This window comes from Astyanax mexicanus, chromosome 13 (genome assembly GCF_023375975.1).
Source record: "Astyanax mexicanus isolate ESR-SI-001 chromosome 13, AstMex3_surface, whole genome shotgun sequence".
Classification (NCBI taxonomy): Eukaryota; Metazoa; Chordata; class Actinopteri; order Characiformes; family Acestrorhamphidae; genus Astyanax; species Astyanax mexicanus.
The window spans coordinates 38,798,611-38,812,134 of record NC_064420.1 but is presented as its reverse complement, the minus strand read 5'-3'; the positions used below and the strand labels follow the sequence as shown (position 1 = coordinate 38,812,134).

The 13,524-nt window shown below is 42.2% G+C and overlaps 2 protein-coding genes across 2 annotated transcripts in view; both read left to right on the top strand.

The window, feature by feature from the left end:
- The window catches only part of atp13a2 (ATPase cation transporting 13A2), a 172,799-nt gene that overhangs the window by 109,266 nt on the left and 50,009 nt on the right, over positions 1-13,524 (top strand). The gene's annotated exons all lie outside the window — the stretch shown is intronic.
- Positions 1-13,524, top strand: part of spen (spen family transcriptional repressor) — a 43,513-nt gene that overhangs the window by 27,486 nt on the left and 2,503 nt on the right. Inside the window, exons 4-14 of the mRNA XM_007246244.4 lie at positions 1,627-1,784; positions 1,926-2,126; positions 2,753-2,904; positions 3,018-3,143; positions 3,299-3,412; positions 3,519-3,632; positions 3,725-3,825; positions 3,929-11,660; positions 12,178-12,513; positions 12,675-12,869; positions 13,364-13,522. Coding sequence (XP_007246306.3) covers positions 1,627-1,784; positions 1,926-2,126; positions 2,753-2,904; positions 3,018-3,143; positions 3,299-3,412; positions 3,519-3,632; positions 3,725-3,825; positions 3,929-11,660; positions 12,178-12,513; positions 12,675-12,869; positions 13,364-13,522 — 9,388 coding nt within the window. The remainder of the gene's footprint in view (positions 1-1,626; positions 1,785-1,925; positions 2,127-2,752; positions 2,905-3,017; positions 3,144-3,298; positions 3,413-3,518; positions 3,633-3,724; positions 3,826-3,928; positions 11,661-12,177; positions 12,514-12,674; positions 12,870-13,363; positions 13,523-13,524) is intronic.

Here is a 13,524-nt window from a genome sequence, read left to right as displayed (position 1 = left end):
CGACCTGGTCGTCTCCTTGCACTTTTTCGAGGTTCTACCGGCTGAATGTGGCTGCGCAAATGGATCTGGCCTCATCCGTGCTCTCAGCCAAGAATCTGCCATTGGATGTGCTGCCCTCGTGACAAAGTTGGTATGCGTCATCCACTAGGCTAAGCCGCCCTCTGGCGGTCAGGAGGCATGAAATAGAACGCTAGTTACGAATGTAACTGTGGTTCTATGAATGCTGGATGACCGCCAGAGTCTGTCGTCACTCGGTCAGTCCGCGGGTTGCGCGAGAAGTTGTTCCGAGGAAGATAGGTGGGTGTGACGGCCCCTTGTAGGGGTGGGTCACATGCTTTTTTTGGTATAATTGCTCGGTCCATTGCTGTGCCCAAGGGAATATCCACTAGGCTAAGCCGCCCTCTGGCGGTCATCCAGCATTCATAGAACCACAGTTACATTCGTAACTAGCGTTTCTCCAGCACTGAGGCTGGAACAGTATTAGCGTTAGCCGCTAGTGCTAGCTCTTTTGCTGCTCAGAAATGAGTATATTGGACTGTATTATGCGTGTTTATCCTGTTTAAAACTGCTTGCTGGTAGCGCCCTGGCTTACTGCAACACTTTGGGTTTCTTAGTGTAGCTCTGTCAGACGGCATTTGGCATTTACTAGCACTAAGTGCCGCTGATGCTAACTGTGGCTAGTGCTGCTGCTAACCGTGGCTAGCGCTGTTGCTAACTACACTGTTGATAGTACTGTAAATGTAAGCTTACTGTTAGTAAACAGAAGCAGGAGCGCTCCCAAATAAACAGTTTACAGGAGAGAAATATGTGTAAATTAACATTCAGTGATCTTTTGTCTTAAAAAAAATTGTTTTTAGGAATTACAGTATTGTTTACTTAGACGCCTTACAATCCGGTGGACCATATAGTCTGTAAAAACGGTAAATACTCTTTAGCCTAACTTAGTATTAATGGTGTAGTTCTACTGGTGCTTTCATTATATCAGTTTACTAGAATATCAGTGTAAAGAATCAACCTGTATAATGTTTCTTTCTCTTGACTGGAGGGAGTTTTTGCTGGCCACATCATCTTATACTTTCTAAAAAGAGGCTTGGACCCAGATCTCTGTGAAGACATTTGTCTTGTTACTGACAGGCTTTTGGACAGTTTGCAGTGGTTAAAAATAATGTTTTTGTATTGATATTAGTTGTAAAAAAAAGGGTTTTGCTTTACTTAGGTTTTCATTTACTGACATTTTTGTTTCATCTGCTTTATTCAGCTCATCAAGAGCCTTATCTGTGACAGGCAGTGCTTGGTTGAAATCACTGGCAGTTGTAATAGAATAGCTTGGAAAAAGGCTTACAATGCAAATATTTGATGCAATTGACATATGATCCTATTTTTGCTTTCAATTGTGGGATGTTGTGTATATATATTTTGGTTACAGTGCCACCCAGAGGCGATAAAGTGCATTATATTCTTTATGGCACAGAGTTCTTTTTTTAAGCCTCTTTTTTCATTTATTAGCATATTTCTAAAGACAATAACTGTGGGAAAAAAACACATGTTGAGATGTTGGCCATTATACATGTAGATTTGAGTTGCTTCATCCCTGATGTGATCCGTATTTTGTGCTTTTGTCTCCAGTGATTCCAGTAGCAGCTCCAGTGATGAGTCTCCAGCTCGATCTGTTCAGTCAGCTGCTGTACCCGCTCCTTCCTCTCAGCCTCTGCCTCCACTGGACAAGGATGAGCCTCGTAAAAGCTTTGGAATTAAAGTGCAGAACCTCCCGGTGCGCTCAACAGGTAAAACATTTTTCATTGTTGATTATTGTCCTAACTTAAGCATGTGCATGTTTCTCACTTACTTGATCTTTATCATGATTTATATAAAACTCACTCTAAAATATGATTTTAAAATACTATTTTATTTTATCCTTATTGCAGATACAAGCCTGAAAGATGGACTTTTCCATGAGTTTAAGAAGCACGGAAAAGTTACATCTGTCCAGATTCATGGTGCTTCTGAGGAACGATATGGACTTGTCTTCTTCCGGCAACAGGAGGACCAGGAGAAAGCTCTTAGTGCATCAAAGGGGAAGCTGTTTTTTGGGATGCAAATTGACGTTACTGCTTGGACTGGCCCTGGTAAGCTTTCAAATAACACAGGTGTTTGCTGGTTATATATTCTGCTGATGTCAGGCAGGAGTGGGTGTTGATTAGTGCGAGCAAAGCACATGTTCATCTGAGTACTATATATATATATATTGCAGCCATTTGGAGATTATACACTTATTTTGTATATTTTGGTGGTATTATATAAATATTTTACATATATACTGCAGTTAAGGCCTTCTAGTAACACTAATGACAACATACATCAACTTTTTATGAGAAATCAGTTGTTCTTCCATTTTTTTACAAAACAATTACATTAAAAACTGTGATGTCCTTTATTTTTAGATGTATGTTAATTCATTCATTAAAAACCCTCAAAATAAAACAACTACAACAGAAGTAAAAAAATAAATAAAACTGATCAAAATAACTGATTTCTCACAAAAAGTGACAAGTAATTGATATATGGTTATTCATTGAATGGGTTTGATTATATTTTAGATTTTGCATATACACAATAAGGGGCAAACATTGCATTTTTCTTTTTATTCGTTTTAATTATTTTAAATGTATATATGATTATTAGTATTGCTTTATCACTTGTCTTACTGAGAAACAGCTCTGACTGAATTCTTAATAATTATGTTATTTTGCAGAGACAGAGAGTGAGAATGAGTTTCGACCACTAGATGAACGAATAGACGAATTTCATCCCAAAGCCACGCGTACACTGTTTATTGGAAATTTGGAGAAGACTACAACCTACCATGACCTGCTTAACATTTTCCAGCGCTTTGGAGAGATTGTTGTAAGTAGAATTTGATTGATTTCAGATCTCATATCAAGAACAACCGATGGTGTCATTTAAATGCTAATGATGTCCTAATGACCGTATCTATTTTGTGCTTTTGTCTCCTATAGGATATTGATATAAAGAAGCTAAATGGTGCCCCACAGTATGCCTTTTTGCAGTACTGTGACATTGCAAGCGTCTGCAAAGCAATAAAGAAAATGGATGGTGAATATCTTGGGAACAATAGATTAAAGGTGAGTATAAAAAATACTTTATTACTGTATGTTTTAGTCTGTTTATGAGTTATAAATTAACATAATGTTCTAGAATTAACTAATGAGCCATGAAAATGTATTATTATTATGTATAATTATTAATTATTGATGTATTGATTTATATATTTTTTTAGTTGGGATTTGGTAAAAGTATGCCCACCACATGTGTATGGTTGGATGGCTTGGCCTCAAACATTACAGAACAATATCTCACGCGACACTTTTGTCGTTATGGGCATGTCGTCAAGGTATTTAATCATCATAACATTTGTTAAATAATTTCTATACTTACGTTTCTGGTATCTGGTATAATAAATATTGATATATCTAAATATTGATTTGTCTCTTTTCCAGGTTGTATTTGACAGATTGAAGGGAATGGCCCTTGTCTTGTATAACAATATAGAATGTGCACAGGCTGCTGTAAAAGAAACCAAGGGTTGGAAGATTGGTGGTAACAAAATTAAGGTAAATTTGGATTTTTAATTTGAAAAACAGACTGTTTTTTGCATTCTTGATTCTTGATCTTATTTTAATGGATTGCCAATGTTACTTTTCAGGTTGACTTCGCTAACCACGAGAGTCAGATGGCTTTCTACCGTTCGATGCAGGCATCCGGACAAGACATCAGAGATTTTTATGATATCCTGTCTGAGCGGCGGTTAGTCATACTGTGATTTTTTTGGGGGGAAGTCCTCATTGTGTGTTATTATTTATTAACCAAAAATTCACCTAACAATTTACTAATTTCCCTCATTTTACAGAGATGACCGAAGACCACCTTATCATGAGTTCTCCACTGAGCGAGCTTATTATGAAAATGTGCGAACTCCTGGAACTTACACCGCAGAGGATCCGCGTCGCAAGTATCCTGCTAGGAGTCGGGAGTTTTACACAGAATGGGACCCCTACACCACAGACTACTATGACCCAAGATATTATGATGAGGCTCGTGAATACAGGGACTACAGAGACCCTTATGAGCAGGACATTCGAAAATACAGCTACATGCAACGAGAACGTGATAGAGATCGAGAGCGCTTCGATACCGATCGAGAACGGGATCATGGCCGACGGACAATTGAACATCCGAGCCAAAGCCCATCTCATCCACGTCGTCCTGCCAGCCCTGTTGGTTCCCCCTCTCTCTCTGAAAGGCTACCGAGTGACACTGAGCATCATATTTATAGTCGCTCCTCTGAGCGAAGTGGCAGCTGCAGCTCAATTTCACCACCACGCTTTGAAAAACCAGAGAGAATTAGTTTGGATCGGTACAATAAAAGTGCTAAACTTGAAAAAGAAAGACCAGTCTTTGAAGCAGAGCGTGGAGGAAACAGCGGAGAAAAAGACAGACGTGCTGGACGCAAGGAAAAAGGAGATAAAGACAGATCAGAGAAACAAAAGTTAAGGAAGTTAAAACTAACATCTCCCAGTGTTCCATCGTCTGAGACGGAACCTGAGCCTGAACGGGAGGCTAGCCCTGAAACAGCTCAGCGTAAGTCAAGCAAGCCGGTGCTTAAAGAGAAAGATTCTGGAAAAGGAAGACTCGATCTTCCACCTTGTGTTGTCCAGCTAACACGAGTCAAAGAAAAAGAAGGAAAGTTAATGGACCATACAGTGATTGAGAAACTAAAAGGGAAGACTGGCAGTCTTGATCCTGTCAAGTCTCCACCCCCGCTTCACTCAGCAGACCACAAGAATATGTCCCTCCGAATAGAAACTCAAACTAGGGAGATCCTCAAACATGGAAAAGTCCTCAAAGAGAAATGTTTGGCTAGCCAGGTTGAAGTAGTGGACAGAGAAGGTAAAAGCAAAAGCAGACAGTATCTTAAAGCCGATCCTGCATTTGATAACTCTTCCATGGATACTGATCGATTAGCTGCACGAAAGAGGCGTTTTGAGGAAGCGACTGCAAAGGCTAATCGTTTAAAGAGGATGACCCAAGACGAAGATGAAGGAGGGTTTTGTCTGAAGAAGTTGAGCGAATCTCATTTGTCAAAGGGAATAGATGGGGACAGGAAATTATCTCAAAGTGATATCAAGCGAGAGAGCAAAAGTGCGAAAACAGAAAAACTGTCTGCTGTAAATACGATAGGTGAAGGACCAGAAATAAGCAAAATACCCAGTCTTGACCTTCAGTCTCGACCTGTGGAACGGACAGGGGAGGCGTCACATCCCTCAAACAGTTATGACCAGAGGATGCAGGATCTTGGGACAAAAAGCAGATCTTGTCACAAGACTGCAGTGTCTGATGGAAATACTGAAATGGAACACTCAAGAGGACAGTACTTAAGACAGAGCCACCTTGAAGGGCTCTCCGTCTTACATGATAAAGATGCACTGGATAGTGAAGAAAGGTTACTCTTTGACATGGACCACTCCCAGAGCTGTAGAAAGCAAATGGAGAAAAGCCGTCGTCTCCAGCAACAATTGCAAGAGCCTGACAAAACAGACAAAACTGAGAGCACACCTGGCACGGATGCTGAGGACTTTGATCGTCGAAGTCTCGTACACGAGGTAGGTAAACCACCTCAGGATGTCACTGATGACTCGCCTCCTCTCAAGAGAAAGAAGTCAGAAGCATTTGACTACGATTTCAGCATTAGCAAGGAGCGCAAGTATCGGAGTTCCAGACAACTGAATGATGAGCCTGAAAGGAGATTTACCACAGCCTTAGCCGATGAACAGTCATCTGCAGACATATTACATTTGATCTCTGACAAAGATAAAAAAGAATCACCAAAAACAGAAAACAAAATTATCTCCCATCTTGATGGATTAAAATATCCGGAGGACATTCATGTCACAGATGCAGTATTTTTCAAAGTTAAGAAATCACTATTTGGCGACGAGGAACTGTGCTGGGAGAGAAAAATGAGACAGGAGACCCTGAAAGCAGAAATGAACTTTCCCAGCAGCATTGTGAAATGTGACAGCATTAGGAAGCGTCTTGTACATGAACTGGAGCCTGGAGAGGTTCAGTCCGACTCTGATGACGATGGAGGCGATTTAAGACATCTTTCACCAAAGCTGGAAACTGTCTTCAAAAGAGAACGTGAGGGACGTCTTTTAGACCTGAAGCTCTCAGGATCCCTAGAAAAGACTAAGTTCTATGAGTTTGCACTGGATAAGACAATAACACCAGACACAAAAGCTTTGCTTGAGCGTGCAAAGTCGCTTTCTTCCTCAAGAGACGATAACTGGTCTTTCCTTGGCTACGACTCAAGGTTCACAAGTATTCGGACTAGCACTGACAAGGAGAAAGTTGAGCCCACACCAAGACCTATTCCTTCTTGGTATATGAAAAAAAAGAAAATTCGATCCGACTCTGAAGGAAAGCATGATGACAAAAAAGAAGACCCCAAGCATGAGGAACAAGAGCGCCAGGAGCTCTTTGCCTCTCGATTCCTGCACAGCTCTATCTTTGAGCAGGACTCAAGACGTCTTCGACATCTTGAACGCAAAGATGAAAATCCTGAGGTAGCAGTGGATAAAGATGTTGTAAAGTCAAGTGTCACTGTGGAAAAGGCTGGAGCAGGAGGAGCAGATATTTCGCAGGAGCCTGTAGTACTTTTCCGTAATCGTTTCTTGGAGCTACAGCAAAAAAAAGACAAAGACCAAGAGCCACACACTTTTGAAAAAGGCAGCATTACTGAGACAGTTGAGAAAAATGTTGTGTCAGATCAAGAGCAAGTTCAGTCCCCTAACATGCCAGATATTGTGTGTGGTTATAAATCAGCAAGCCCTGCTTCACTGGCATCTCTTTCACAACCCGCCCCCATAGAAACAACTGTAGCAGATACCCAAGTTTGGCCACCTACACCAACAGAGTCATCAACAGTGCCACCACCTCTAAATGAGAAGTTAGAAAATATTCAAGAGACTAGAGAGACAGTCTCTCCTAACCAGCCTAGTCTATTAATCAGCATTAAATCACTTACTATTCCGTTAAGCATGCCACCTACACCTACTAAAGACAGCACAGAATCAGAGTCTAATAAAGAAGTTTCTGAACCCCAAGGAACAGCTGCAAATATCTTAGCCAAGGAGCAGAACCTTGACGTGAAGCCTCCCACTCCTGCTGCATCCCCAAGTAACATAGAGCCAGAGTCCCTCCCTAAGCCAGAGTCCCTTTCACCTAAGATTGAAGAGCAAGATATTCCTAAGCCAGAGTTTTCAGAAGATAAAACAGAGGAGGTTGAGGATAATGTTAACTCAACTGTAGAGTCATCTTCAGAAAAGCAACTGCCAGTCTCTGAACCTGAAGTGGAGCCAACACAACCAACACGGAAACAACCTAAAAGTAAAAAGGCAAAAGCAAACCAAGCAGCAGTATTACTTACCCCACAATCACAGGCAGCTAACAGCGAGAAACCAGCTATACGGAAGAGTGAACGCATTGACAGGGAAAAGCTTAAAAAAGCATTATCACCAAGGGGAGAGGCTATCAAAGTTCTGTCTGATTCCAAGAACACTTCCAAATCTCCAGTTAATGCAACAGACATGGAACAGACTAGTGATTCAAATGTGCCACATGGCAGAACACGACAACGGCGTAATGTCCGTTCTGTGTATGCTACACCACCTGAGGATGAGGCACATCAACAGCCAGGCAAAGAAGTGGCAGAATCTTCTAGGTCCATGCGGAAACGTGCTACTGACAAAGAGCCTGTGCAGCAGGAGGTACTGCCTGCACCAGTAATCACAAGAAGAGGTCGCCCACCCAAAATACGCAAAAGAGCCGATGATGTTTCTCCAATGAAGGTGGAGCAGACAAAAAATCCAGAGGAGGAAGACACAGAGAGCAAAGAATCAGAAAGCAGTAGTGAAGTCAATAAAATTCCAGAGGGATGGCGTTCTCCTCGCTCTCAAAAAGCCCAGTCTGTAGTCAGCAGAGCTGGGCAGAGCAGAAGAGCAGCTAAAGCAGATAAACAATCAGACAGCACAGTATCCAGCCCAGTTGATGTCCCTGAAAGTGTGGAATCTCATGGCAAAGCAAAAGGAGAGCAAGAGGAGAGTTCCCCAGAAGTTCAGAATTCATTGCCGGATGTAAAACAACAAACAGCATCTAAAAGAGATAAAGAACCTAAACATGTGGAGAAGAAATGTATTGTGGAAAAACTGGATGAAAAGAATGAGACAGATACTACAGAAAAAATACAGACATCTGAGAAAGGCGTGAAAGGAAAGGTGCAGAGATTGACCCGAAGCACCAAAATATCTTCCGACGATAAGGTTGTCAATCTGAAAAACCTTGTCATTAATTTAAGTGGAGATCCTATTATAGATGCTTTGCACTCTGGAGATGAGAACAGTGAGCACATTCTAAAGTCGTTGAAGAAAACAGAAGAAACAGAAATACCTGTTAAAGAAGAGTCTCAAAAAATATCAAATTACTTCAGAGAAGTGGATGACCTAAGCCCAGACGAGAAGGATGATCCACTGTCTGATTCAGAGCCTTCAGAGGCTGCTTTACTTGCACGGCAAATGGAGCTGGAAAGGGCAGTTGAAAATATTTCTAAACTAGCAACAGAGCAACCACCAGCACCCTACAAAGAAGCACCTTCTCAAACCTCTCCTGTGTTACCACCTGTTGAAGCAGAGCCTGAAGATGAAACAGAAGTGGAAAAGCCTGCCAATCCTGCAAGTGAAACAGAGCTTGCTGCTGCAATCGATTCGATTACAGCAGAGGATATTTCGGGTGATGCTGACGGATTCCAAGCTCCTCCTACATACACAGCACTACTTCCCACATCTGAACCATTAGCTTTGTCTACTGGAAATGAGGTAATGGGACCTGAGACAGACTTGGCTATAACGAATATTATGGATTCTGAACCATGTGCTAGTTTGACTCCAGAGTCAAGATCATCCGAACCTATGAATGTTATTGAAAGTCCTTCATCAGAGATACCCAAAAAGGGAGGAAGAGCACGGCCTAAAACACCAAAGAAATCCAAAGGTCGAAAAGTTTCTGCCAACAAAAGAACAGATGTGGCAGCTGCTGCAGTATTTGAGGCGGAACCTACATCAATTAAACTACCGGAGTCTATTCCTGAGGACATTCAAACGGTCAACCCTAAAGCAGCGACATCTTCGGCAGTAGCCACTGTAGTAACTGTTGCTGCCGCTTGTAAACATGAAGTGCCATCAACAGTGACTTTGGACACTCCGAAGGAGGCAGAGCAGCCAGCTATAGACCAGCCTGAACCTCAAGAATCTGCCTTCCATTCTGGAAGTAATAGTCCTTCCTACTTTAGATCACCAGAGCCATCCTCAGAGCCAGTAGCTCCAGCACTTACTCCACCTTCAACTCGAATAAGTGTAACACCAACTCGATCCGCCAAGGTGCCTCTTACAGCTCCTGATTGGAGGAACAGGACAGACGAGAAAGGAGTACTCGCAGCGCCCCAAGTTACTGTGGCCACAACAACCCCAACTGTAGGAGTTGGTGGACCTTTAGCAAATCCCACAATTCCTCCTGACACAAAAGCTTCTGATATTGACCCTAGCTCCAGTACCCTACGGAAGATTCTGATGGAGCCAAAATATGTATCTGCTTCAAACAGCAATGCTGTTTCAAGCACTGTACTTACAACCACATTGGCAGACCCCCGAATGTCTCAGAATGAAAATTCACCTGTTGTAAAGTCTTCACTACCAGAGGATAGACCCAGTCCTATAACACTAGTTACACCCCAAATGGTAACTCCGCAACCACCTCCCCAACAAAGTGAGCCACTGCATATCTTCAAGGAAAAAATAGCAAATTCAGTTATCTCTTCCACTGCTACCTCAGTTATTAGTCGGATACCCATGCCTTTTGATTTCGATGACACTCCTCGAATTTCTTTGAGCAATCGTAATTCTGCACTGTCTCAGTCTAAGCAGAAGTACCGTGTAGGCGTGAATGAGAACAGTAGATACCATGGACACTCAGTGCCTGATGAAGGGCGACTTGCGTCTGAAAACACACCTAGCAACACAGACACGGGACCAGGCTTGAGGGTAAACACCTCAGAAGGTGTGATGGTACTGAGTTATTCAGGGCAGAAGACAGGGGGACCTCACCGTGTTGTTGCCAAAATTAGCCAGATCCCACCACCCAGTGCAGTTGACATTGAATTTCAACAGTCTGTTTCAAAATCTCAAATGAAACAAGAGTCAATTCCAGCTCAACCCTCTACCCCTAAAGGTTCCCAGACACCCACAGGACTTACAAGTGCTGTACTAAGCAGTCAGGGCTTCAATGCCCAGCCTGTAATTTCCTCCTTAAAACAGGACATTCCTGGTTCTGACAAGTCTAAATCAGTGTACCACACTGGAGTTCAAGGCGCTCATGTGAAAACATTCCAACAGTCAAATACTTCTCCGATCCTGAGGTATAGCCAGTCTATATTACATCATACCAAGAAAGCACCAGTTGGAGAGTCTGTTTCACTTAAAGTAAATGTATCTGATGTAAAACAACCCCAGACATTTGGTCAGAGTTCTGTGTTAAGTCCACACCCCTCATTAGCAGGAAATCACCTTTCGAGTCCAGGTACTCCTAACGACAGGTTGATCTGTCACTCAAAGCAGGAGCCACACTCTCCAAGGACCTCAGGCAATTCAACCTCCCCATTCTCTAAGGTTTGCCCAACTAGTACATCTGTAGTCTTGGGTACAAGTGGACCATTGCCTCAGTATGTGACAAACATACATCACCCTGAGCAGTCAGTCATCATGCCCCCTCATAATGTCACTCAGTCAGTCCCCATTAGCCACATAACTCAAGGAAATGTCAGAATGAATACCCCTCCACTGTCTGGAATGAATTACGGAATGCGTGCAGATTCTCTCTCCTCCCCACGGCCTGGTTCTCAACAACGACCCACTACACCCCAGCCAGCAGTAATCAGAGATATGCTGATTAAATCACATACAGGTCCCCCTGGTTCTGGCCAAGTGAGCGGGGCAAGTGATGACGAGGTGCGACTCTATCACCAAGGTGCTCGAAGACCGTCCGTGCCCCAGTTACAATCTGATGTCATGGTAATCCAACCCGAGTACAAAGGGATACATCACAGTGGATTGCGTCTTGATCAGTACAATAGAGACTTGCGCATACTTATGCACCAGCAGTTAAAAGACCATCCAGGAGTTATTGAAGCCCACCAGGCTCAAACACCAGAGTCTCAGTCGATTGCATCTTCTTCACACATTTCTACAGCGTCCTCCAAAACTTCCCCGGTTGTTAAGAATTCTCCACAGGCTTTGAGAGATGCGTCAAAGGCAATGGAAGTGAAGATGCCACATTCTCCTCATTCAGAGAGTCGGATAATTGGTCACTCTTCTGGCTCTGTGATCACTCCCCAAGGAGTGCAACTCATACATCCTGGCAATTCAAGCTCTATACCTGAGTACTACAGAGAAATGCGTGGCTTCCGTTCTCAATTACCAAGTCACTCAGTAATTGGGATTAATATGGCGAACCGCAGCATCACTCCATCTCAAGTAAGAAAAAGTGTTTGTTATAACATTGTAAAATACACAGTCCAGCCAAAATTATTAACTACTTCTGTTTCCTTGCATGTTTATTATCCTTATTATCCTACTTTTAACTTTTTCTCAATGGTCAGTACCTTGCAGGACCAGTTGGACTATATACAGCACTGCTGTGTCTAATGCACTCATACCAGTGCCAATCACAATAACACAAACTCAAATCATGTCAGTGTCACTGCAGTGTTGACAATTATCCACCACCTAAATAATACCTGATCTGTGGTGGTCCTCTGAGGTCCTGACCATTGAAGAACAGTGTGAAATGAGGCTAAAACTGTCTGAAATTAAGAGAAATGTAAAAAATTAAGTGAAGTAGGGAACTAAGAAGTCCTGTTATATGCTTAGTGGAGCTGAAATGATTGTAGAAACAAGAAGTTCTCTGGTCTTAAAATGTATACATTTAATTTAAAGTTTAAGCAAACATATTAATCCACATTTTTTCATATCCTGATTTATCTTTTATTAGGGGTCTCAGGAGGGGGATCACAGACCAAAGGTTTCCCATATCACATCAGCTGGTCCACTGGGTGAACCAAAACTTGACATCGCACATGTTAGGCATCCAGGCTCCATGGATTTGTCCCATGTTTCACGAATCCAGAGCGAGACGCCCTCTCCCTCTTACACCTCTCCAACAGCCATTACCCCCAAATCCGACTTATCACCTTCTCTGCAGAAGGGATTTCAGAGCATTGTCTCAGGGCAGCTTTCACTACCTTCTTCAGCATCAGCCCAGATACGACCAGATATAAAACTTGACCATGCAGGGCATCCATCAGTTGACATGGTGCAACTCTTGAAGGTGAGTTAACTCGTAAACATTCTCTATGTTTTTTAAACATTAATCATTAATTCTATACTGTAAGAATACAGCTTGTTTGCATTGTAGACACTGTCATTGCATAAAAATAATAATACAGAATCATTTTTTTTTCTTTTGTGTAATGTCTTGTCTTTGTGCAGAAATATCCAATAGTATGGCAAGGCCACTTAGCACTGAAGAACGATAGTGCAGCTGTCCAGTTGCACTTTGTTTCTGGTAATAATGTACTGGCTCATCGTTCACTGCCACCACCAGAGGGAGGTCCCCCTCTTCGAATTGCACAGAGAATGCGTCTAGAAGCTTCTCAGCTTGAAGGAGTTGCAAGAAGAATGACTGTAAGCTTTGCTTTGCATTATTGCTGTTTTTTTTTACTCCATGGACAAGCTTTAGCAAATATTTTTAATAAGGAGAATACACTCATTAAATAAATAGTTGCAGCCAGAAGAAAGTGTATCAAATTGAAATGCAATGTTAAAGGTTACCAGTATCAATACAAGCTTACAAATTTCTCAGACTCAGATGGGCAGTATTTAGTGAGCAACACATACAGAATAGTATCTATCTGTATAGATCATCTGACATGTAGTGAAGTTTGGGCTTTCAGTGTGCCTGTAATAAAGACAGAAGGTAATCTGGTACTGTAGGAAATTGCACCCACACTTGGCGCTGTCCACAGTGCCTCAAAACATAGATTTGTAGGTTATCTCCACCTTTGCATGCGTTAGATTGTCTGTTGATTTCATCTGGGTTCAGCTATTTTTTTGATAATGACTTATGAAGAACACATATTTTCCATTTCCCACAAAAACAATGTTGGTTCCTTTTCCAGGTTGAGAGTGATTACTGCCTCCTGCTGGCTTTACCTTGTGGACTAGACCAAGAAGATGTTTTCAACCAGACTCATGCCCTCAAAACCGGCTTTATTACGTACTTACAGGCAAAGCAAGCTGCTGGAATTATTAACGTTCCCAACCCAGGCTCCAATCAGGT